The sequence below is a fragment of the Oncorhynchus tshawytscha genome, linkage group LG26 (assembly GCF_018296145.1).
Source record: "Oncorhynchus tshawytscha isolate Ot180627B linkage group LG26, Otsh_v2.0, whole genome shotgun sequence".
Classification (NCBI taxonomy): domain Eukaryota; kingdom Metazoa; phylum Chordata; class Actinopteri; order Salmoniformes; family Salmonidae; genus Oncorhynchus; species Oncorhynchus tshawytscha.
The window spans coordinates 44,174,606-44,200,198 of NC_056454.1; the positions used below are offsets into that span (position 1 = coordinate 44,174,606).

General features: G+C 42.6%; 1 protein-coding gene across 1 annotated transcript in view; it reads left to right on the forward strand.

Moving 5' to 3' along the window:
* LOC112225652 (contactin-associated protein-like 5) overlaps positions 1 to 25,593 on the forward strand; it is a 134,947-nt gene that overhangs the window by 51,923 nt on the left and 57,431 nt on the right. Inside the window, exons 2-3 of the mRNA XM_042306685.1 lie at positions 3,509 to 3,619; positions 7,815 to 8,008. Coding sequence (XP_042162619.1) covers positions 3,509 to 3,619; positions 7,815 to 8,008 — 305 coding nt within the window. The remainder of the gene's footprint in view (positions 1 to 3,508; positions 3,620 to 7,814; positions 8,009 to 25,593) is intronic.

Here is a 25,593-nt window from a genome sequence, read left to right on the forward strand (position 1 = left end):
CAATCACAGAGGAGAGAAGATGAGAGGAAATATGCTCTAATGAGAAAGAGAGAGAGAGAGAGAGAGTTGAGCTGGGGGCGGGCAAGTGTTCGGAGAGGAGTAAGAGAGAAATGCAAGGAAATAGAAGAGGGAGCCAGAGAGAATACAGGACTATGAAAATGAGATATATACCACATACTTCTCTGTGGAGTCTCATGCTGGCATTCTCTCCAGTCTGTAAACAAACTGTCCTAAGCATCGCTATGGTGAGTGGCAATAAGGTGCAGTGGAAAGCAGCAAGTCTCAGCAGGTAAATGAGGTACTACTGAATCAATGATGTAATGTACTAATTGGCCTCAGTGAAAGAGAGAAAGTCTAAGAGGTGTCAAACTTATTCCATGGAGGGCCTAGTGTGTTTGGGTTTTTCCTTTTTTCCTTTAAATTAAGACCATGACAATCAGGTGAGGGGAGTTATTTTACTAATTAGTGACCTTAATTCAACAATCAAGTACAAGGGAGGAGGGAAAATCCAGAGACACTCGGTCCTCCGTGGAATGAATTGGACAGATGTGGTCTAAGAGATAGACATACTGTGGATTCGGAAAGTATTCAGATCCCTTGACTATTTCTATTTCATCATTGTTACATTACAGCCTTATTCTAAAATGGATTGAATTATTTTTTTCCACTCATCAATCTACACACAATACCCCATAATGACAAAGCAAAAACAGGTTTTTAGAAATTATTGCAAATTTATTAAAAAGAAAAAACTGAAATATCACATTTACATAAGTATTCATACCCTTTAATCAGTATTTTGTTGAAGCACCTTTGGCAGCGATAAAGGCCTTGAGTCTTCTTGGGTATGACACTACAAGCTTGGCACACCTGTATTTGGGGAATTTCTCCCATTCTTCTCTGCAGATCCTCTCAAGCTCTGTCAGGTTGGATGGGGAGCCTTGAGGCTTGTCCTGAAGCCACTCCTGCGTTGTCTTGGCTGTGTTTTCGGTCGTTGTCCTGTTGGAAGGTGAACCTTCACCCCAGTCTGAGGTCCTGAGTGCTCTGCAGCAGGTTTTCATCAAGGCTCTCTGTACTTTTCTCCATTCATCTTTCCTTCGATCCTCACGAGCCGCTCAGTCCCTGCCACTGAAAAACATCCCCACATCATGATGCTGTCACCACCATGCTTTACCGTAGGGATGGTGCCAGGTTTCCTCCAGATGTGACGCTTGGCATTTCAGCTTCCGTCTGGGCACTCTACCATGAAGGCCTGATTAAAAGGTTCTCCCATCTCCATAGAGGGACTCTGGAGCTCTGTCAGAGTGACCATCGGGTTCATGGTCACCTCCCTGACCAATAACCTTCTCCCCGATGGCTCAGTTTGGCCGGGTGGTGGGTCCAAATGTCTTCCATTTAAGAATGTTGGAGACCACTGCATTCTTGGGGACCTTCACTGCTGCAGAAATGATTTGGTCCCCTTCCCCAGATCTGTGCCTCGACCCAATCTTGTCTTGGAGCTCTACGGACAAATCCTTCGAACTCATGGCTTAGTTTTTGCTCTGACATACACTGTCAACTGTGGGGCCTTATATAGACAGGTGTGTGTCTTTACAAATTATGTCAAGTCAATTGATTTTACAACAGGTGGACCCTAATGAAGTTGTAGAAACATCTCAAGGATGATCGATGGAAACAGAATTCACCTGAGCTCAATTTCGAGTCTCATAGTAAAGGGTCTGAATACTTATGTAAATAAGGTATTTCAGTTTTTTATTTTTAAACCATTTGCAAAAAAAATCTAAAAACCTTTTTTGCTTCGTCATTACGGTTGTATTGTGTGTAGATTGATGAGTGCCATTTTTTATTCAAGCAATTTTATAATAAGATGGAAAAAGGGAAACTGTCTGAATACTTTCCGTTTCCACTGTAAGAATAGAGGGAACATAAGAATGTGAGAAGAGAGGAGTGATATGTGCTCGTTATGTGATATAAAAGCCTGGCAGCATCATAATCAAATATGGTGCTGATGCTCTTTGAAGCCACAATTGAAAACAGGAAACACTAATGGATTGTCTCTTGGGTTTTCTTGACACTGTTCTAAACAGATTAAAAAATGTCAATTGTTATTGTTAGAGGAAGGGCAAGCAGACAAAATAAGAAAAAGTGCTTTTGATATTTTATGTGAACAAGGAGGCGATTTCTTGATGATTTCCTCTAAACTGAAAATGACTTCATCCCAACAATGAGAGATTAAAGAAGCTTGTACCCACTTGGACCAGGACAGATAACTTCAAACAAGTTCTAGGCCACGGTTCCCCAACTGGTGCCCTGTGGTGCAAATTTGGACCCTGCGTGGTTTTATTTGCCCCCTTTCCAAGTTTTCTGAGCAAAAAATAAATAAACATTTTAAAAAATATATTTTTTATTTTATTTTAGTTGCTGGACATAAGACTGTAACAACACCAGGAAATCAATTCCATGTGATTTTATTTTTGGAAATGTGTTCCCACGCATAATATAGAGACACGTGATCGCATACAAATGTAAGCAAGGTTTGAAATTATTATGTTTTAGTCAAAGATTATATCTGTTTGAGCTTCTTGCAGTAAATTTGCAGTCTACAAATTATTTGTCATTACATTCCAGTCCCCCGACCATCCACTGAAGAACAAATGGGCCCGCCGTTGAACGAATGGGCCCGCCGTTGAACAAATGGGCCGCCGTTGAACAAATGGGCCCGCCGTTGAACAAATGGGCCGCCGTTGAACGAATGGGCCTGCCTGTTCCAGGCGGTTTGTTGTCGGTCATTTCAAGGTCTCTGTACTTTCTGCATAACTCATCATCAAACTGTCCACATTCTCTAGAGACAAACGTAAACAAAATGGTGCACATTCCTAGATGAAGAGGGCTAGCTTCAGAATGTTGGAAACCATGTATTATCCACTATGAATCAATGATATATGACACATGACTGATCATTTATAATGAGAATAATTGTATTTCCCATCATTATTGTATCAAGGACTATAACAATGGGTAAATTAACTTTCACTGTGGTGCTCCATCACAAATGTCAAAATATTTGACTCATTTATGAGACATGTAATTAGTTAAGTCTCCCAGTCCACAAAGAACGGTAAAGCTTGGTAAACGAAGAGACAAAGTTAGGAGAACTCATATTTCATCAGCCTGTGCATGACTTTGAAATGAAGCATTAGGTGTAACCCTTCTCAGAACCATTTGTCTTTCCCATCTTTTGTGTCTAATGCCATCAGAGTTTAATGAGTTGGTTGTCACGTTTGTCTGCACATACAATACACTGTCATTTGGCAGATACTGGAGCCAGTGAACCTCACTTGAATGTCGTCAATCATTCACTGAAGACAGTATAATACATGCTCAAGGAGATCACAGGAAATAGGATCATTTCAATGTTATAAAATGTATGTGGAAAGCATATTTGCTACAGTTTTCAGACTACTTTATGATCGTACTGACCTGAGTGTTCTGGTTTTGGTCTTTTTAGATAACTGTGATGGCCCTTTGGTATCAAATCTTCTTCAGGCCTCCTTTGAGAAGTCCTCACAGTCCTCCATCAGTAACGCTCCACACTTCGCCAAGCTCAACAGACGAGATGGTGAGTAAAGACTAAGATCAAGCTCAACAGACGACATGGTGAGTAAAGACTAAAACCAAGCTCAACAGACGAGATGGTGAGTAAAGACTAAGACCAAGCTCAACAGACGAGATGGTGAGTAAAGACTAAGACCAAGCTCAACAGACGAGATGGTGAGTAAAGACTAAGACCAAGCTCAACACTGAGTAGACATATCAGTAATAATGATCCTCATGATGCCTACTTCCCATGAACATCACGTGCCGAGCCGAGTATGTTTGTTTAACATTTCATTTCCACATGTAGCTTAATTAATAAACATAAATGATCAGTGTATAGCTATAAATTATTTGATCAATGGATTGTAAACAACAATTTCTTGTCATCTAATTCTATGGTTGTGAGCAGTTAGATTAATTACCAGCGGTTTCATTTAGAGTCAGCTACCTGCGTCTGATCACTAAACATCAGTGGCTCTCACTCGTGTAAATTAAAACGTGTCAAAGTATTGATCAACTCAAAGGCCAACCTAATTGTCCCATGTAATCCATACTCCTCAGTCTGGTTCGTAGTCAATGTGGCAACAACTTAGAGTTGCTGGAATTGTACATTCATGCCTGCCTTCTAAACTGCTCTTCACTGTATGGCCTTTAACATACTTATAAAAAATATAACAACCACAGACCTTCCAGGGTAGCAGATATGCACATATATTTTTCACACCCTGTCCATCAAACGCTGACTGTACCCTGGGTTATTTTTAGCCACGGCCAACCCCCCTACGTGTGTCTGTAACAACCATAAACGATGCTTCCTCTGTTGCTCAGACTCTGGTTTGATATGCTGCACTCATCTGCTCCCATGGTGGTGTGTACCAGCCTTCAGCAGCTGAGTAATGAACCTTTCTGCCAGAGCTAACCTGTCTTCTTCCGCTCAACGACTGAGTAGCTGTGGGGATTAAACTCATCTTTAAAAAAAAACACACCATACTTTACAATATCTCCACCCCCTGTGGAATCTTAGCACCTGAATTCATAACAGTGCTATATATGATGGAGATGGACTGGGCAATGTGTTTCCCTCAGTAAATCTTGAAATTAAATTAGAAATTCAATGGACATACACACAAACAAAATAGTGGGGGGTTTCTATCACCAAAATACATTAGATCTACTTCTCACCTAACGCATCGCCAAGCTTCCCATTTACTGGAAATGCATAGCTTAAAATGGAGAGGTTTTTTTTTCTTAAGTAATTTCAAGCTTAGGAAAAAAAACACCAGGATATATGCATCTCAATGACAGACTACTAATCATTCTCTGCTAGTGTGTCTGTTTCTCTGTTAGTTTATCTGGGAGGTTTGCAAGCTAAGGGTTATCAAGACTGTTCATATTTTAGAGTAACGACACGGCCTGTAACAGAATGCTGAATACCAATCTCAGGCTAGGTTCAAAGCCTATTGTTAGTTGTTTTGGTTTCATGTTTACCTCAGGTCTTCCTTGGAAAAACAACAGTATTGAAGCCATTAATGGTTCACGACCAGAAAGACAAACTCGAATTAGTTCAGATCCGGCTGGAAGGATCAGTCTAGCGCACTACCAAGACTGATACATAAGGGATAGCCTTATACCACACTGTAACGGAAAACTGTAATTTATACACACATTTTTGGTATTATCAACAGTAAAACAATTTACTGCAGCATATTGTACATTTTAGTTTGTTAATGCATTTATGAACCTTTAACCAGCGGAAAGCATTGAGACCAGGGTTTAGTTCCCAATGGTTCTCTGAAAACATCATATCTAATGTGAATAATGATCCTTACAAAATTACAGTTAGAATTTCATATAAATTGTTAAATTCAAAAGGGCAGTAAAAACAAATACAATAAATCAAAACACGCAGTTTTCATTGGTCACATTTTTTACCAGAGTGCTATATTTACCTTATGAGACTTAAGAATCAAGTTTTAGAGTGACCTGTAGGTCATTCCAGGAATGAGGGGCACAGTAACTTAAGGCAGTCTTCCCTAACTCAGAGACCCGCGAAACCTCTAGAACCAACCAGTCTTGAGAGTCTTATAGTTACTAGATTTCCAATTTAGAAGGGATTTTGCAGAAGTGCAAGAATATTTATTTAATCTTTTTTTTTTAACAGGAAAGACATGAGGCCTCTTTTCCAAATTCACCCTGTATAATACAATGTAGACACATTATACAGACACTACTGTATGCACACATTAAAATACAAAAACACAGTCATGGGAAGCATAAATAAAACATCACAAATCATCCTGAAAAAGGCTTACGTTCCTCCACAAATAAGTCCTCAAACAATACTTTAAAATTGCCGGAACGGCACCAGAACATCAAGATTAAATGTATTTTGAATTGTGTTCCAGCAATACGGTGCCAAAAAACAAAAGCAGATTGACCTTTAGCTTTGTGGAGACCCTAGGGACCTCAAGAGTTCAAACCTGTGAACGGCTTAGACAACTCAGATGTCTATATAGTGTGTAACGATCCTCTTCGTCTGAGGAAGAAGGAGTAGACCAAAGCGCAGCGTGGTACGTGTTCATATTGCCTTTAATTAACTGAACACTATATACAAAAGAACAAGAGACTAAATTAAAACCAAAACAGTCCCATATGGCGCAAACACTGAAACGGAAAACAACTACCCACAACCCATAGTGGGAAAACAGGCGGCATAAGTATGGTTCTCAATCAGAGACGACAGACAGCTGTCCCTGATTGAGAACCACACCCGGCCAAAAACAAAGAAATACAAAAACATAGAAAAAAGAACATAGAACCCTAGTCACACCCTGGCCTAAACAAAATAGAGAATAAAAAGCCTCTCTATGGCCAGGCCGTAACATGGTGGGGCAGCAGGTAGCCTAGCGGATAGAGCGTTGGGTCAGTAACTAAACGTTTGCAAGATCAAATCCCTTGGCTGACAAGCTAAAAATCTGTCGTTCTGCCCCTGAACAAGGCAGTTAACCCGCTGTTCCTAGGCTGTCATTGTAAATAAGAATTTGTTCTTAACTGACTTGCCTAGTTAAACAAAGGTAAAATATATATATATATATATATTTCAACAGCAAAGTTAGATAAAATGGATGTTTATGAAGAAGGGCTTTGTGAACAAAAAGGGAGTAATGTAGAGATCTTCGGGTCTTTAGCGAAGTCCAGTCAATGTGGTTATTTCAATTTAAATTGTATAGGGGACAGATTGGAGTGGCAGCAAGTCTTAAACCTGAAATGGTTCAACATTTTGCCATGTTCTTTTGGTCTGTTTTGCCCTATTGTCACTGCCAGTTTGGAAGCCTTTGTTAAGGCCTCTAGACGTGCAAGTGATATAATACACCAAATATGAATTAATATGCTGTAGTGTGTGAACACTTTACCCAGCAGCCAATCTGCTTGCACCAAGCCCTTGTAATTACAGTAAAATACTGTGAAATACAAACCGCTTCCCGCCATTGAATTTCATGTATTCATTTATTCATTCATTCTGATTATGGCAGCATTTATTTTTTTACAGCATAACACAGTACATTTTACAATGTTGTAAAATATACAGTACTTGCTTTGATACCGTATTCATATTACAGCAGGTGTTCTGTAATATTAAATACAGAATTGTACTTGTACCACTGAGCTCTCTCTAAGCTACTGTTGAATTGACAGTAAGCCTTTTACAGTGCATTGTCCAAATCACCTCCAATAAGGTTACATTAAATCAAATCAAATTAAATTGTATTTGCTTTTATACAGGGTTTAGATCATTCTAACCTATAGTAGAGTACAGCCAGGGAGTCTGAATTAATTAATCCAAATGCCCAGCTGAATAATGCCTTATTATTCCTGTCTGACAAAGCAGACTCACACCTCTGTAGTCATTATCACTGCCACAGTGACCTGTCCCACTCTCTCGCACACATTCAATATTCTCTGAATCGGCTGGAGTTTTAAGGAAAATAATATTTCGCACTGGAGCTAGCTGTCTGGACTATGCATCTGTTTGTGTATGTGTATGTGTGTGTGTGTGTGTGTGTGTGTGTGTGTGTGTGTGTGTGTGTGTGTGTGTGTGTGTGTGTGTGTGTGTGTGTGTGTGTGTGTGTGTGTGTGTTCTGCTCCTGCTGTGTCACATGCTAGGTCACTTTCTGCACCTTCCTGTTCTGAGCTGTTTTCTCACTCTGGTCTCCGAGGAGCGGGAGGCTGGTCTCCCCAGGTGACAGACAGACAGCCTTGGCTGCAGCTGGACCTCAGGGACAGGATGGAGGTGACGGCCGTCGCCACACAGGGGCGCTACGGAGGCTCAGACTGGGTCAGCGGCTACCTGCTCCTGTTCAGTGACACAGGCCGAGCCTGGAAGCAGTACCGACAGGAGGACGGGGTGGGGGTGAGTCTCCTCGTTGATTATTTATTTACCGTACAACACTCTGTTCTCTATTTTAATCCTTAAAAAAATTCAAGCTGTTAACTTTGCCAAGCTTGTCATTTATATGCGAGAGCTTCAATTCTATAACTGGCATTCCTCATGACAACGCTCCGAAAGAGGCGTTATATCTGACAGTAACGACAGACATCCTTGGGGATATACGTAGCTAGCTAGTTTGCCTTCTACCTGTCAACTCAGAGGCACATGCTGACAGAAATGTTTGGGTTTGCTGAAGTAGATTTGAATCAGACTGAACGTATGGAAGAATGTATGGCACTTCTAAATACCACTTCTGGATAAGAAACGTGTGACTCAGCATCTGAGCTCTATATCTTCCTTCTGCCGGATAAAAGGGAGTTTTAATCCACTCTTTCAAGTCTTTACTTCTGTTTAGTATTGCCATGAGGGACAGACAAACGGTTATCAAGGTTTCTAGACTTGTTTTTGTTCCTGTGGTTTAAAATCATAACAAAGGATGGTTTTTGCAGATGCACATACAACTCTTCAGGCAATTACAACCCCCTGGACAGGCCTAAACACATGTTCCTCTATCACGCCATTCCAGGTTGTGGAATAATAATGTTATTCATGTCCACACACGATTCAGATATGGTGCAGTTGGCTCTCTGTCCATTTTCCCCCCACAGATGCAGTGTCATTGAAAAGTCACACTCTGGAGTAGGAAAGATTGATTTACTTATCAAGTCCCTTTATTGCCTCATCAAAATGGATGCCATGTCTCACCCTGGAGGTGTGAACTTTTCATTACTCACACTCTCAGAAACAGATGGGTGAAAGAGTTTAGCCCGACTACTCCTTTTCTTTTTCCTGGTACAGTCATTCTGAGCCTACCTGATGCTCATGTAGTAGTCATATAGGCTATGCCCAACTATAGGCCAACAACACTTCTGTTTCTGGTCATTGAGGTGTTGCAGGGGATGCCGCAGCAATTCCAGTGACCTTTCTATTAGGTGCTGTCACTTGTAACCAAGCAGACATAAACCTTGCACTATTGTTGTTTGTGTGAGAGGTGTAGGAGCCATTAGTTTCAGAGTAGTGGACATAACTGTGCTGACAAGCCAGCTTGGGGCTCTTATGGAGCTGACATGGACACATATCACTCCACACACAACCCACTGGGCACAAAATTGTTGAATCAATGTCATTGTTTCCATGTCATTTCAACCAAAAAACATATGTGATTATGTTGAATCAATGTGGAAAACTGATTCGATTTGCAAAAAGTAATTAATGTATTGACTATCCTTTTTCGGCGATGTCAAAAATTCACCCAAACTTTAACCTAAATCCAAAGACATGGTGAGATTTTTTGTTGATTTCCCCTTGAGTTCACAACTCAACCAAATGTAAATCAAATCTAGACGTTGAACTGACGTCTGTGTCCAGTGGATAATCTATCTTCATCTCCTAGCTTTTGTCACTTAATGACAGGTGATCCTTGATTCCTCATAGTGGAAGGATATGAGGAATCATAGTAGAGTGTTCATCAGTACACAATTATTACTGTTGCTGCATATCTTCTCCCCAAAGAAATGTATTTTAGACACTTTAATGCCTCATAAGTTGTCATCTCAATGATAGTTTTCGAGAGCATAGTGCCATAGTCTATTCTCAGATGTACTTTGCTAGGAGGGAATGCGTGTACTTTGTGTCTCATAAAAGTATTGACATTCAAAGACAGGGATAGAACGTTAAACTTGCTTTGCCCAAGAAAATTGCCACAATAATTTCACAATAATAGCCTTGTTAATAAAATGAAAATCTTTAACTTGGAGAGCGCATCATATGTTTCTAACTCTTATTAAACAAATAGATCAGGGTAATGATTGGTATTTTTGGTCAGCCATTACATACAAAGCAGCTGAAAATGAAATTGTTCTAACAAAACAAACTACATTTCTGCAACAAAAGTTCCATCGTAATTGTTTGACAGTTATCAAATCTGTAAAATTTGCCATACCAGGCGGTGATACAGCCTGACAGGATGCTCTCAATTGTACATCTGTAAACGTTTTTGAGGGTTTTAGGTGCCAAGCCAAATTTCTTCAGTCTCCTGAGGTTGAAGAGGCGCTGTTGCATCTTCTTCACCACACTGTCTATGTGGGTGGACCATTTCAGTTTGTCAGTGATGTGTATGCTGAGGAACCGCAGTGAAGAAAGCTTTCCACTTTCTCCACTGCGGTCCCGTCGATGTGGATAGGGTGGTGCTCCCTCTGCTGTTTCCTGATGTCCACGATCAGCTTCTTTGTTTTGTTGACATTAGGTGAGTGGTATTTTTCCTGACACCACACTCCCAGGGCCCTTACCTCCTCCCTCTAGGCTGTCTCATCATTGTTGGTAATCAGGCCTACAACTGTTGTTTCATCTGCAAACTTGATTCTTGAGTTGGAGGCATGCGTGGACACACAGTCATGGGTGAACAGTGAGTACAGGAGGGGGCTGAGCACGCATCCTTGTGGGACCTCAGTGTTGAGGATCAGTGAAGTGGAGGTGTTGTTTCCTACCTTCACCACCTGGGGGTAGCCCGTCAGGAAGTCCAGGACCCAGTTACACAAGGTGGGTATTAGACCCAGGGCCTCGAGCTTGATGATGAGCTTGGAGGGTACTATGGTGTTGAATGCTGAGCTATAGTCAATGAACAGCATTCTTACATAGGTGTTCCTCTTGTCCAGATGGGATAGGGCAGTGTGCAGTGCGATGGCGATTGCATCGTCTGTGGATCTATTGGGGAGGTAAGCAAATGTAAGTGTGTCTATGGTGTCAGGTAAGGCAGAGGTGATATGATCCTTGACTAGTTTCTCAAAGCACTTCATGATGACAGAAGTGAGTGCTCCATGGCAATAGTCATTTAGTTCAGTTACCTTTTTGGGTAAAGGAACAATGGTGAACATCTTGAAGCATGTTAGGACAGCGGTCTGGGATAGGGAGCGATAGAATATGTTGTTACTCCAGGCAACTGGTCTGCGCATGCTCTGAGGACCAGTTAGGGATGCCATCTGGGCCGACAGCCTTGCGAGGGTCAACACGCTTAAATGTCTTACTCATGTCGGCCACAGAGAAGGAGGCACTGTGTTAATCTATTTGACATTGAGATTAGAAATGATTCACTTTGTTTCTAAATGCTAACCTTGTAGCATAGGTCACAGGCTAATTCTGCCTACTGGGCATGTTTGAAAGGGTTAATGCGACATCAATTATATTATGTACTATAAAGTTCTAAAAGTGCTGATAACCGTAACATTTAACATTTATTTTTCATTGAACCTTTATTCCACCAGTAAATCTCATGAGGTTTGTTCTTCCGTTCTCCGAGAGACTTTGCCCTTAATAAAGAAGAGTTGAATGTCACTCTCATTCAAACCATGGTGCTGTAAAGGTTTCCGAGGTTCAACCCGCTCTTTATTCTCCATGAAAGGTGTCACTGATTCTTTTGATCTCGGGCACACAGCACTTTTCAGAAACTTTTATTCTCTCCTGTGAATCAGACAGGGCGCATTTCTTTTTGAGAATGGTATTCATTGACATGCTGCTGGTAATTGTCACCAGGTATCCAGGATCAAAGACGCTGAGAGGCCAGAACAGCTGCAACATTGTCGTTGTTGCATACAAATGTGAAGGAAATAAAGATGTAAACAGGTTGTGCTTAGTTAAAACCTACGCTTCTTAAAAGTCATCTTTTATCTTACAGTTTAGGTCACACATTTGTTTTGAATCTTGATTAACAGGTAACATATTAAGTAATAGGAGATCTGTTAAGCATTCATTTAGGCCTTATGAAAGGCTTCATTAAGCATTCATAAGTTATACTTGGTTTAAAGTGCGACGATAAACAGACTAACAAACCTATTAGTGCCGAGTGCTGCTCGCAGGCTCTCATTACCCCTGATTGAACACATGACCATATACATCAGAGCACAAGCTCCCTCTACTTCTGTTCATCCCTTATTTCCAGCTCTCTAGTCTTCCATTACATGCAGGCTTGAGCAGCCCACAGGCCATTCAATATGTAGTCTATTACCATGTGGAAATTGGTTAGCTTAAGAGCATGGTCTAATGGTCAATGTAGAATGTCTAGGACCCCAATATGATTCACTATCTGACTCCATTATTATGTGAAGGTTATAGGCCCATAATAGTATCTACTGGGTATAGCCAAGGTTGCAAGTCTTGCGTCTCCACTATGACATACAAAACCTACAGTTGAAGTAGGAAGTTTACATACACCTTAGCCAAATACATTTAAACTCAGTTTTTCACAATTCCTGACATTTAATCCAAGTAAAAAAATTCCCTGTCTTAGGTCAGTTAGGATCACCACTTTATTTTAAGAATGTGAAAAATCAGAATAATAGTAGAGGGAATTATTTATTTCATCACATTCCCAGTGGGTCAGAAGTTTACATACGCTCAATTAGTATTTGGTAGCATTCCCATTAACTTGGGTCAAACACACTCCTGACAGAACTGGTGTAACTGAGTCTGGTTTGTAGACCTCCTTGCTCGCACACGCTTCTTCAGTTCTGCCCACAAATGTATGATAGGATTGAGGTAAGGGCTTTGTGATAGCCACGCGAATAACTTGACTTTGTTGTCCTAAAGCCATTTTGCCACAACTTTGAAAGTACGCTTGGGGTCATTGTCCATTTGGAAGACCCATTTGCGACCAAGCTTTAACTTCCTGACAGATGTCCTGAGATGTTGCTTCAATATATCCACATAATTTTCTTGCCTCATGATGCCATCTATTTTGTGAAGTGCACCAGTCCCTCCTGCAGCAAAGCACCCCCACAACCTGATGCTGCCACCCCCATGCTTCACGGGTTCGGATGGTGTTCTTCGGCTTGCAAGCCTCCCCCTTTTTCCTCCAAACATAACGATGGTCATTATGGCCAAGCAGTTATATTTTTGTTTCATCAGACCAGAGGACATTTCTCCAAAAATGATGTATGATCTTTCTCCCCCTGTAATAAATGGATTGATCACATCACCCAGATGAATAACAGAACACACACAGGCTTTTTGATTGTAGCTCGCTTGCTCTGGCGAATGTTAGCTATTAGCTATGTACAAAGCCAGGGGATTGTTTAAAAGAGAAACTCACATCTACAACTATGAGAGTTAGTTAACACTCCCTTATTTCTGCTGATCATCACCTGTTATAAAATGACAACAATTGTAACATTCTGGGTGTCGTGAGTGGGAAATCAGGCGCAGGAAACAGCTGGTTCAATATAGTGCTCTGTTAATGCACACACGGTGAACAACGGCCACCCCACGAAACACTGGGTGCTCAAAACAAATGCCCCAGACACGGGGGACGAAAACTGTCCAGCGAACTCCACGAACATAAACGAACAGGTTCGTCTACACCAAACACAAAGATTACAATAATCAATCCCGCACAAAGAAACGGGCGGGCCGGCTGACTAATAAAACCCAACTAATTACAACACACTCAAACAGGTGTAAACAATAAACACATATGGAGGGGAGAGGGAAGAATCAGTGAATCAGAATCAGCTAGTAGGCCGGCGACGACGACCGCCAGGCGCAACCCGAAGGGGAGCCACCTTCAGTCGGAGTCGTGACAGTACCCCCCCCGACGCACGGCTCTAGCAGCGAGCCGACACCGGCCTCGAGGTCGACCCGGAAGGACGAGGCGCAGGGCGATCCGGATGGAGGCGATGGAAATCCCTCAACATTGACGGATCCAAAATGTCCCCCACCGGTACCCAGCACCTCTCCTCCGTACCGTACCCCTCCCAGTCCACGAGGTACTGCAGGCCCCTCACCCGGTGTCTCAAGTCCAGAATGGCCCGTATCGTGTACGCCGGGGACCCCTCGATGGGGGAGGAGGGACCTCCGGCACCTCACCGTCCTGCAGGGGACCAGCTACCACCGGCCTGAGGAGAGACACATGAAACGAGGGGTTAATACGATAATAGGAAGGGAGTTGTAATCGATAAAACACCTCGTTTATTCTCCTCAGGACTTTGAAGGGCCCTACACACTGCGGCCCCAGCTTCTGGCAGGGCAAGCGGAGGGGCAGGTTTCGGGTCGAGAGCCAGACCCTTTCCCCCGGTACAAACACGGGGGCCTCACTGAGGTGGCGGTCAGCACTCCTTTTCTGCCGTCCACTAGCTGGACGGCCCTCCAGGTCTCCTTGGAGTGCTGCACCCATTCCTCCACCGCAGGAGCCTCGGTCTGGCTTGGATGCCATAGTGCCAGGACCGGCTGGTACCCCAACACACACTGAAAGGGGGACACGTTAGTAGAGGAGTCGCGTAGTGAGTTCTGGGCCATTTCGGCTCAGGGAATGTATCTCGCCCACTCCCCTGGCCGGTCCTGGCAATACGACTACAGAAACATTCCCACTTCCTGGTTCACAAAAATGAAATGCCAAAAAAAAAAACAGAAATGCCAACGGTGGCGGTGTTGCGGCCTATATTCAGAACCACATTCCTGTAAAGCTTAGAGATTGTCACGCCCTGACCTTAGAGCTTTTTTTGTCTCTATTTTGGTTTGGTCAAGGTGTGATTTGGGTGGGCATTCTATGTTCCTTTTTCTATGTTTTTGTATTTCTTTGTTTTGGCCGGGTATGTTTCTCAATCTTGGACAGCTGTCTATCGTTGTCTCTGATTGGGAACCATACTTAGGTATCTTTTCCCCTCATGGTTTTCGTGGGTAGTTAATTTCTGTTTAGTGTTTTCACTTTACAGGACTGTTTCGGTTATTCTTTAGTTTATTTTTGTTATAGTGTTCAGTTTTAATAAAACAAGCATGAACACTTACCACACTGCACTTTGGTCCAATGATTCCTCTTCTTCCGATGACGAATACCGTTACAGAGATGATCTAATGTTAAATACTGTTGAAATAATATGGCTACATGTTCATCTGCCTCACCTAAAGCCCATTCCTGTGGGAAGCTGCTATAGACCACCAAGTGCTAATAGTCAGTATCTGGATAATATGTGGGGAATACTAATGCAGTATCCAATCCATAGGATGTAGTGATCACGATATAGTATCCATATCTAGGAAAACCAAAGTTCCAAAGTCTGGGCCTAATATAGTGTACAAGAGGTACAAGAAGTGTTGTCGTGATTCATATGTTGATGATGTAAAGAACATTTGCTGTTCTGTGGTGTGAAATGATGAGAAACCAGACATTGCACTTGACACATTTATGAAACTACTTATTCCAATAACTAATACGCACGCAACCATTAAGAAAATGACTGTACAAACTGTTAAATCCCCTTGGATTGATGAGGAATTGAAAAATTGTATGGTTGAGAGGGATTAGGCAAACGGTATGGCAATTAAGTCTAGCAGTTAGTTTTTTTCTGTTTGGCAAATGTGCTGCAAATTAAGAAATCATGTGACTAAACTAAATAAAAAGAAAAAGAAACTACAATATGAAACAAAGATCAATTAAATTAAGAATGATAGTAAAAAGCTTTGGGGCACCTTAAATGAAATTCTGGGAAAAAAAGACAACTCCTCCATTGAAGTGAATCAGATGGCTCATTCATCACAAAGCCCATTGATATTGCAAACTACTTTAATAACTTTTTCAGATAAGCAAACTTAGGGATGACATGCCAGCATCAAATGCTGACACTACACATCCAAATATATCGGATCAAATTATGAAAGACAAGAATTGTACTTTTGAATTCTGTAAAGTCAGTGTGGAAGAGGTGAAAAAAATCATTGTTGTCTATCAAAAATTACAAGCCGCCAGGGTCTGACAATCTAGATGGAAAATTACTGAGGATAAAAGCAGACGATATTGCCACTCCTATTTGCCATATCTTCAATTTAAGCCTACTAGAGAGTGTGTACCTTCAGGCCTGGAGGAAAGCTAAAGTCATTCCACTACCCAAGAATAGTAAAGCCCCCTTTACTGGCTCAAATAGCCGGCGTATCAACCCTTAGTAAACCTCTGGAAAAAATTGTGTTTGACCAGATACAATGCTATTTTAAAGTAAACATTTTGACAACAAAATTTCAGCAAGCTTATAGGGAAGGACACTCAACAAGCACAAAACTTACACAAATGACTGATGATTGGCTGAGAGAAATTGATAAAATGATTGTGGGGGCTGTCTTGTTAGACTTCCATGCAGCTTTTGACATTATTGATCATAATCTGCTGCTGGAAGAACGTATGTGTTATGGCTTTACACCACCTGCTATAATGTGGATAAAGAGTTACTTGTCTAACAGAACACAGAGGGTGTTCTTTAATGGAACCCTATCAAATATAATCCAGTTAGAATCAGGAATTCCCCAGGGTAGCTGTTTAGGCCCCTTGCTTTTTTCGATTTTTACTAACAACATGCCACTGACTTTGAGTAAATCAGAGTTTCTATGTATGCAGATGACTCAACACTAAACACTTCAGCTACTACAGTGAGTGAAATGACTGCAACACTCAACAAGTAGTTTGAGAGTGTGTGGCAGGAATACGTTAGCCCTAAATATTTCTAAAGCTAAAAGCATTGTATTTGTAACAAAACACTCACTAAACCCGGTACCTCAACGAAATCTTGTAATAAATAATGTGGAAATTTGAGATGACTAAACTGCTTGGAGTAACACTAGATTGTAAACTGTCATGGTCAAAACATATTGATGCAGTAGTAGCTAAGATGGGGAGAAGGGCCCAAATTAAACAGCTTTCTACTCAGGCCCAGAAGATAGGATATGCATATAATTAGTAGGTTTGGATAGAAATCACTCTAAAGTTTCCAAAACTGTTAAAATAATGTCTGTGGGTATAACAGAACTGATTTGGCAGGCGAAAACCTGAGAAAGATCCATTCAGGAAGTATGATTTTTTTGTTGTTGTTGTAGTTTTCTATTCAATGCCATTACAGTATCCATTGACTTTGGATATAAAGAGAGACTTTATCGAACAAAAGGAACATTTATTGAATAAATGAATGTCTTCTGAGTGCCAACATATGAAGATCATCAAAGGTAAGGGATTAATCTGATCTCTATTTCTGACTTGTGTAACTCTTCTACTTGGCTGGTTACTGTTTGTAATGATTTGTCTGCTTGGCTATGTTCTCAAATAATCGTAAGGTATGCTTTCGCAGTAAAGCAAGTTTATCTTTAAACCAATAGTTGTATCTTTTCTGAATTTTTATAATTAGTATTTCTGTATTGCAATTGGCTCAGAACAGGGCAGCACGGCTGGCTATTGGATGTACACAGAGATAATATTAATAATATGCATGTCAATCTCTCCTGTCTGAAAGTGGAGGAGAGATTAACTTCATCACTACTTTTATTTATGAGAGGTATGTTGAATGCACCGAGCTGTCTGTCTAAACTACTGGCACACAGCTCGGACACCCATGCATACTCCACAAGACATGCCACAAGAGGTCTCTTCACAGTCCCCAAGTCCAGAACAGACTATGGTAGGCACGCAGTACTACATAGAGCATTTACTACATGGAACTCTATTCCACATCAAGTAACTAACGCAAGCAGTAAAATTTGATTGAAAAAAAACAGATAAAAAAACACCTTATGGAACAGCGGGGAATGAAGCAAAACAAACATTGGCAGAGACACATGCACACACACACACACACACACACACACACACACACACACACACAAAATAACAATAACATACGCACTATACATACATATGGATTTAGAACTGTAGATATGTGGTAGTGGTGGAGTAGGGGCCTAAGGGCACACAGTGTGTTGTGAAATCTGTGAATGCATTGTAATGTCTTAAAATTGTATTAACTGCCTTAATTTTGCTGGACCCCAGGAAGATGGGGTTCCATAATAAATACAAATACTATACAAAGCTCCACAGCAGAGAATGGCGTATCTGTCCATTGGACCATTTTAAGCCATACACTCCACAGAGCTGGGCTTTACGGAAGAGTGGCCAGGAAAAAGTAATTGCTTGAACTAAAAAACAAGCAAAAAAGTTTGGTGTTTGCCAAAAGTAATGTGGGAGACTCCCCAAACATATGGAAGTAGGTACTCTAGTCAGATGATACTAAAATTGAGCTTTTTGTAAGTAAGTAAAACAAGTAAAACACTATGTCTGGCGCATACCCACCACCTCTCATCACCCCGAGAACGCCATCCCACAGAGAAGCATGGTAGTGGCAGCATCATGCTGCGTGGGTGTTTTTCATCGGCAGGGACTGTAAACTGGTCAGAATTGAAGGAATGGTGGATGGCGCTAAATACATGGAAATTCTTGAGGGAAACATGTGTCAGTCTTCCAGAGATTTGAGACTCGGACGGACGTTCACCTTCCAGCAGGACAATGACCCTAAGTGTACTGCTAAAGCAACACTCGAGTGGTTTAAGGGGAAACTTTTAAATGTCTTGGAAGGGCCTAGTCAAAGCCCAGACCTCAATCCAATTGAGAATCTGTGGTATGACTTAAAGATTGCTGTACACCAGCGGAACCCATCCAACTTGAAGGAGCTGGAGCAGGTTTACTTTGAAGAATGGACAAAAATCCCAGTGGCTAAATGTGCCAAGCTTATAGAGACATACATCAAGAGACTTGCAGCTGTAATTGCTGCAAAAGGTGGCTCTACAAAGTATTGACTTTGGGGGGATGAATAGTTATGCATGCTCAAGTTTTCATTTTTTTTGTCTTATTTCTTGTCTGTTTCACAATGAAACATATTTTGCATCTTCAAAGTGGTAGGCATGTTGTGTAGATCAAATGATACAAACCCCCGAAAAATCTATTTTAATTCCAGGTTGTTAGGCAACCAAATAGGAAAATGCCAAGGGGGGTGAATACTTTCGCAAGCCACTGTATATACAGTGTAATACTAAATGGGGATGGCATGAACGGCAACAACACCAGGACACAGGGCGCGTTGCTCCCGCTTGACAAGCACTACTGTCTGGCAAGGAGTGGGAAGTCTACCTAGTAGCCAATATACTCACATTCACTGAATATTTCGTATTTGAAACTCAAACATTAATTTCCCAACTGATGTTTGTATAATCTTACAGGTCCTTTGTCATCCTCCATACTTTATAGTCCAATGCATCCAACATGATGCATGTCCACTATGGTATTGGACATCTGTTTTTTGAGAACCCGTCTGGTTTAGAAATCCAACTCTTATTGCAGAGCACATTGTACAATTGCTTTTAAAGAATGTTGTATTGCAAAGTATTCTATGACATATGTGTTGGCTAAAATGCACATGCAGCTGTCGTTTTAAAACCTCCATTCTAGCATACATGACACACACACCTATCTATCTACATGGTTGTATTTGGGTTTCTATGCAACGTATATGATGGAATGTTTCTTTCAACCTGCAGCTAGTGACATGAAATTACTATGGTAGAGGTAACTCTCTGGAATAGTATGTATTTGTAACCTACTAGTTTTCAAATTATGAAAATGTTTAACATTTTATTATTTTACCCCTCCAATCTCCCCTATTTCGTGGTATCCAATTGTTAGTAATTACTATCTTGTCTCATCGCTACAACTCCCGTACGGGCTCGGGAGAGACGAAGGTCGAAAGCCATGCGTCCTCCGAAACACAACCCAACCAAGCCGCACTGCTTCTTAACACAGCGCGCCTCCAACCCGGGAAGCCAGCCGCACCAATGTGTCGGAGGAAACACCGTGCACCTGGCTACGTTGGTTAGCCTAAGGCAAAAGGTAAAAGGCCTCCTGCAGGGATTAAAAATACATTAAATACAAATATAGGACAAAACACACATCAAGAAAAGAGGGGCAATACAACAGTACATAAAGAGAGACCTAAGATGACAACATAGCATGGCAGCAACACATAACAGCACAGCATGGTAGCAACACAACATGGCAGCATCACATAACAGCACAGCATGGTAGCAACACAACATGGCAGCACCACAAAATAGGGTACAAACATTGTTGGACACAAATCAAATCAAATCAAATGTATTTATATAGCCCTTCGTACATCAGCTGATATCTCAAAGTGTTCAACAGAAACCCAGCCTAAAACCCCAAACAGCAAGCAGTGCAGGTGTAGAAGCACGGTGGCTAGGAAAAACTCCCTAGAAAGGCCAAAATTTAGGAAGAAACCTAGAGAGGAACCAGGCTATGAGTGGTGGCCAGTCCTCTTCTGGCTGTGCCGGGTGGAGATTATAACAGAACATGGCCAATATGTTCAAATGTTCATAAATGACCAGCATGGTCAAATAATAATAATCACAGTAGTTGTCGAGGGTGCAGCAAGTCAGCACCTCAGGAGTAAATTTTCATAGCCAATCATTAAGAGTACCTCTACTTCTACCACCAGCACAGCCAGGTGGACTGGGGACAGCAAGGAGTCATCATGCCAGGTAGTCCTGAGGCATGGTCCTAGGACTCAGGTCCTCAGAGAGAGAGAAAGAAAGAGAGAATTAGAGAGAGCATACTTAAATTCACACAGGACACCGGATAAGACAGGAGAAGTACTCCAGATATAACAAACTGACCCTAGCCCCCAACACGTAAACTACTGCAGCATAAATACTGGAGGCTGAGACAGGAGGGGTCAGGGGACACTGTGGCCCCATCTGATGATACTCCCGGACAGGGCCAAACAGGAAGTATATAACCCCACCCACTTTGCCAAAGCACAGCCCCCACACCACGAGAGGGACATCTTCAACCACCAACTTACCATCCTGAGATAAGACCGAGGATAGCCCACAAATCAAATCAAATCAAATCAAATTTATTTATATAGCCCTTCGTACATCAGCTGATATCTCAAAGTGCTGTACAGAAACCCAGCCTAAAACCCCAAACAGCAAGCAATGCAGGTGTAGAAGCACGGTGGCTAGGAAAAACTCCCTAGAAAGGCCAAAACCTAGGAAGAAACCTAGAGAGGAACCAGGCTATGTGGGGTGGCCAGTCCTCTTCTGGCTGTGCCGGGTGGAGATTATAACAGAACATGGCCAAGATGTTCAAATGTTCATAAATGACCAGCATGGTCGAATAATAATAAGGCAGAACAGTTGAAACTGGAGCAGCAGCACAGTCAGGTGGAAGTTGAAACTGGAGCAGCAGCATGGCCAGGTGGACTGGGGACAGCAAGGAGTCATCATGTCAGGTAGTCCTGGGGCATGGTCCTAGGGCTCAGGTCAGTTGAAACTGGAACAGCAGCATGGCCAGGTGGACTGGGGACAGCAAGGAGTCATCATGTCAGGTAGTCCTGGAGCTCAGGTCCTAGGGCTCAGGTCCTCCGAGAGAGAGAAAGAAAGAGAGAAGGAGAGAATTAGAGAACGCACACTTAGATTCACACAGGACACCGAATAGGACAGGAGAAGTACTCCAGATATAACAAACTGACCCCAGCCCCCAACACATAAACTACTGCAGCATAAATACTGGAGGCTGAGACAGGAGGGGTCAGGAGACACTGTGGCCCCATCCGAGGTCACCCCCGGACAGGGCCAAACAGGAAGGATATAACCCCACCCACTTTGCCAAAGCACAGCCCCCACACCACTAGAGGGATATCTTCAACCACCAACTTACCATCCTGAGACAAGGCTGAGTATAGCCCACAAAGATCTCCGCCACGGCACAACCCAAGGGGGCGCCAACCCAGACAGGATGACCACAACAGTGAATCAACCCACTCAGGTGACGCACCCCCTCCAGGGACGGCATGAGAGAGCCCCAGTAAGCCAGTGACCCAGCCCCTGTAATAGGGTTAGAGGCAGAGAATCCCAGTGGAAAGAGGGGAACCGGCCAGGCAGAGACAGCAAGGGCGGTTCGTTGCTCCAGAGCCTTTCCGTTCACCTTCCCACTCCTGGGCCAGACTCCACTCAATCATATGACCCACTGAAGAGATGAGTCTTCAGTAAAGACTTGAAGGTTGAGACCGAGTTTGCGTCTCTCACATGGGTAGGCAGACGATTCACAGACAACAGCATAAAGGGCAAGAAGGTAGAGCCAACAATACATGACGCAAGCAGCCACAACTGTCAGTAAATGTGTCCATGATTGAGTCTTTGAATGAAGAGATTTAGATAAAACTGTCCAGTTTGAGTGTTTGTTTCAGATCGTTCCAGTCGCTAGCTGCAGTGAACTGTAAAGACAAGGGATCCAGGGATCCAGGGTGTATGCTTTGGGGACCTTAAACAGAATGTGCCTGGCAGAACAGGTGTTGTATGTGGAGGATGAGGGCTGCTGTAGATATCTCAGAAAGGGGGGAGTGAGGCCTAAGAGGGTTTTGTAAATAACATCATCCAGTGGGTCTTGCAACGGGTAAACAGAGATGACCTGTTGACAAAGGAGTATAGAGTGCAGTGATGTGTCCTATAAGGAGCATTGGTGGCAAATATGATGGCTGAATGGAAAAGAACCTCTAGCTGCTCGAAAGCACCCTTACCTGCTGATCAATATATTACATCTCCATGATTTAGCAGGGGTAGGATGGTCATCTGACTCAGGGTTAGTTTGGCAGCTGGGGTGAAAGAGGAGCGATTACGATAGAGGAAACCAAGTCTAGATTTAACTTTAGCCTAGCTTAGATATGTGCTGAGAGAAGGACAGTGTACAGTCTAGCCATACTCCCAAGTACTTGTTCGACATGACTACCTCAAGCTACAAACCCTCAGAGGTAGTAATCACACCTGTGGGGAGAGGGGCATTCTTCTTTCCCAACCATATGAGCTTTGTTTTGGAGGTGTTCAGAACAAGGTTAAGGGCAGAGAAAGCTTGTTGTAGAGCATTTAACACACAACTGGAGTGGGCCCAGTTGAGTACAAGACTGTATCATCTGCATATGAATGGATGAGAGAGCTTCCTACTGCCTGAGCAAGTAACTCCCCCGAATAATATATATTTGTAACCTTACTAGTTTTCAAATTATGACAACAGGAAATGTTATATCTTCATAGGGTATTCCATGTCTTGTTCCAGACATGGGCTTCATCTGCCAGCAGCATACCACCTTGCATACCACTGCTGGTGTGCTTCTGAAGCTAAGCAGGTTTGGTCCTGGTCAGTCCTTAGATGGGAGACCAGATGCTGCTAGAAGTGGTGTTGGAGGGCCAGTAGGAGGCACTCTTTCCACTGGTCTAAAAAATATCCCAATGCCCCAGGGCAGTGATTGGGCACACTGCCCTGTGTAGGGTGCCGTCTCTTGGATGGGACGTTAAACGGGTGTCCTGACTCTCTGAGGTCATTAAAGATCCCATGGCACTTATTGTAAGAGTAGGGGTGTTAACCCCGGTGTCCTGGCTAAATTCCCAATCTGACCCTCAAACCATCACAGTCACCTAATAATCCCCAGTTTACAGTTTACAATTGGCTCATTCATTCCCCTGTAACTATTCCCCAGGTTGTTGCCTCAAATGAGAATGTGTTCTCAGTCAACTTACCTGGTAAAATAACAGATAAATTAAAATCTGTCCCTCTTTTTAACAGACATGGGCTTCATCCATTCCTCTTGTTCCAGACATGGGCTTCAACCTCTCGTCTTGTTCCAGACATGGGCTTCATCCGTTCCTCTCGTTCCAGACATGAGTTTCATCTGTTCCTCTTGTTCCAGACATGGGCTTCAACCTCTCCTCTTGTTCCAGATATGGGCTTCAACCTCTCCTCTTGTTCCAGACATGGGCTTCAACCTCTCCTCTTGTTCCAGACATGGGCTTCAACCTCTCCTCTTGTTCCAGACATGGGCTTCATCCGTTCCTCTTGTTCCAGACATGGGCTTCAACCTCTCCTCTTGTTCCAGACATGAGTTTCATCTGTTCCTCTTGTTCCAGACATGGGCTTCAACCTCTCGTCTTGTTCCAGACATGGGCTTCATCCGTTCCTCTCGTTCCAGACATGAGTTTCATCTGTTCCTCTTGTTCCAGACATGGGCTTCATCCGTTCCTCTTGTTCCAGACATGGGCTTCAACCTCTCCTCTTGTTCCAGACATGGGCTTCATCCATTCCTCTTGTTCCAGACATGAGTTTCATCTGTTCCTCTTGTTTTAGACATGGGCTTCAACCTCTCGTCTTGTTCCAGACATGGGCTTCATCCGTTCCTCTCGTTCCAGACATGAGTTTCATCTGTTCCTCTTGTTCCAGACATGGGCTTCATCCGTTCCTCTTGCTCCAGACATGGGCTTCATCTGTTCCTCTTGCTCCAGACATGAGTTTCATCTGTTCCTCTTGTTCCAGACATGGGCTTCATCCGTTCCTCTTGTTCCAGATATGGGCTTCATCCATTCCTCTTGTTCCAGACATGGGCTTCAACCTCTCCTCTTGTTCCAGACATGGGCTTCATCCATTCCTCTTGTTCCAGACATGGGCTTCATCCGTTCCTCTTGTTCCAGATATGGGCTTCATCCATTCCTCTTGTTCCAGACATGGGCTTCAACCTCTCCTCTTGTTCCAGATATGGGCTTCATCCGTTACTCTTGTTCCAGATATGGGCTTCATCCGTTCCTCTGTTCCAGACATGAGTTTCATCTGTTCCTCTTGTTCCAGACATGGACTTCAACCTCTCCTCTTGTTCCAGACATGGGCTTCAACCTCTCCTCTTGTTCCAGATATGGGCTTCATCCGTTACTCTTGTTCCAGACATGGGCTTCATCCGTTACTCTTGTTCCAGATATGGGCTTCATCCGTTCCTCTTGTTCCAGATATGGGCTTCATCCGTTACTCTTGTTCCAGACATGGGCTTCATCCGTTCCTCTTGCTCCAGACATGGGCTTCATCTGTTCCTCTTGCTCCAGACATGAGTTTCATCTGTTCCTCTTGTTCCAGACATGGGCTTCATCCATTCCTCTTGTTCCAGACATGGGCTTCATCCGTTACTCTTGTTCCAGACATGGGCTTCATCCGTTACTCTTGCTCCAGACATGGGCTTCATCAGGTTCTTCTTGTAATCCTAAGAAAGATGTTGTTCTTGAGTTATAGTAGTAGTGCATATATTTGGTTACTGCATCAATGTGTTTAATTTATTGTCTCCATTGTTGTATCAATATTGTGTCAAAGGCAGTTCTGAGAAGAGCCAGAGCTTAATTCTGTACACATCAATATGGGAGACATACCAGCATCCTTTCAAGTAAATCAAACAGAAAATATTTATTTACAGTATGTTAACAAAGTATACAAAGATCTCATAAGATCATCACAGCGTCTGTGATTATTAGCTCGTATTTTTCCCATATCAGAGAATATACAGTATATACAAGTCTGCCTTTGTCATATTCTTATCTTCATGATGGACAATGTATTGTATTGTGATGAATGATGGAAATCATATTTTGTCAAAGTTTTCCATCCCAGATGCTATTCTGTGTTTTCTTCCTCATTGAACAGAGTAAATAATAGATTGTCTGTGATGTTTAACAATGTGGATGTGTAGAGGAGCATCCAGTGCAGTGGGATAACAAAGTGCTAGGCATAGGCCACCTTGGAGAGCTTAGCTGTCTTAGCCTCCCCTGTAAGCCCACCAACCATGGCTCTCAGGTGCTCTTTGTGCTTGACACGTAGCTAAGTCATC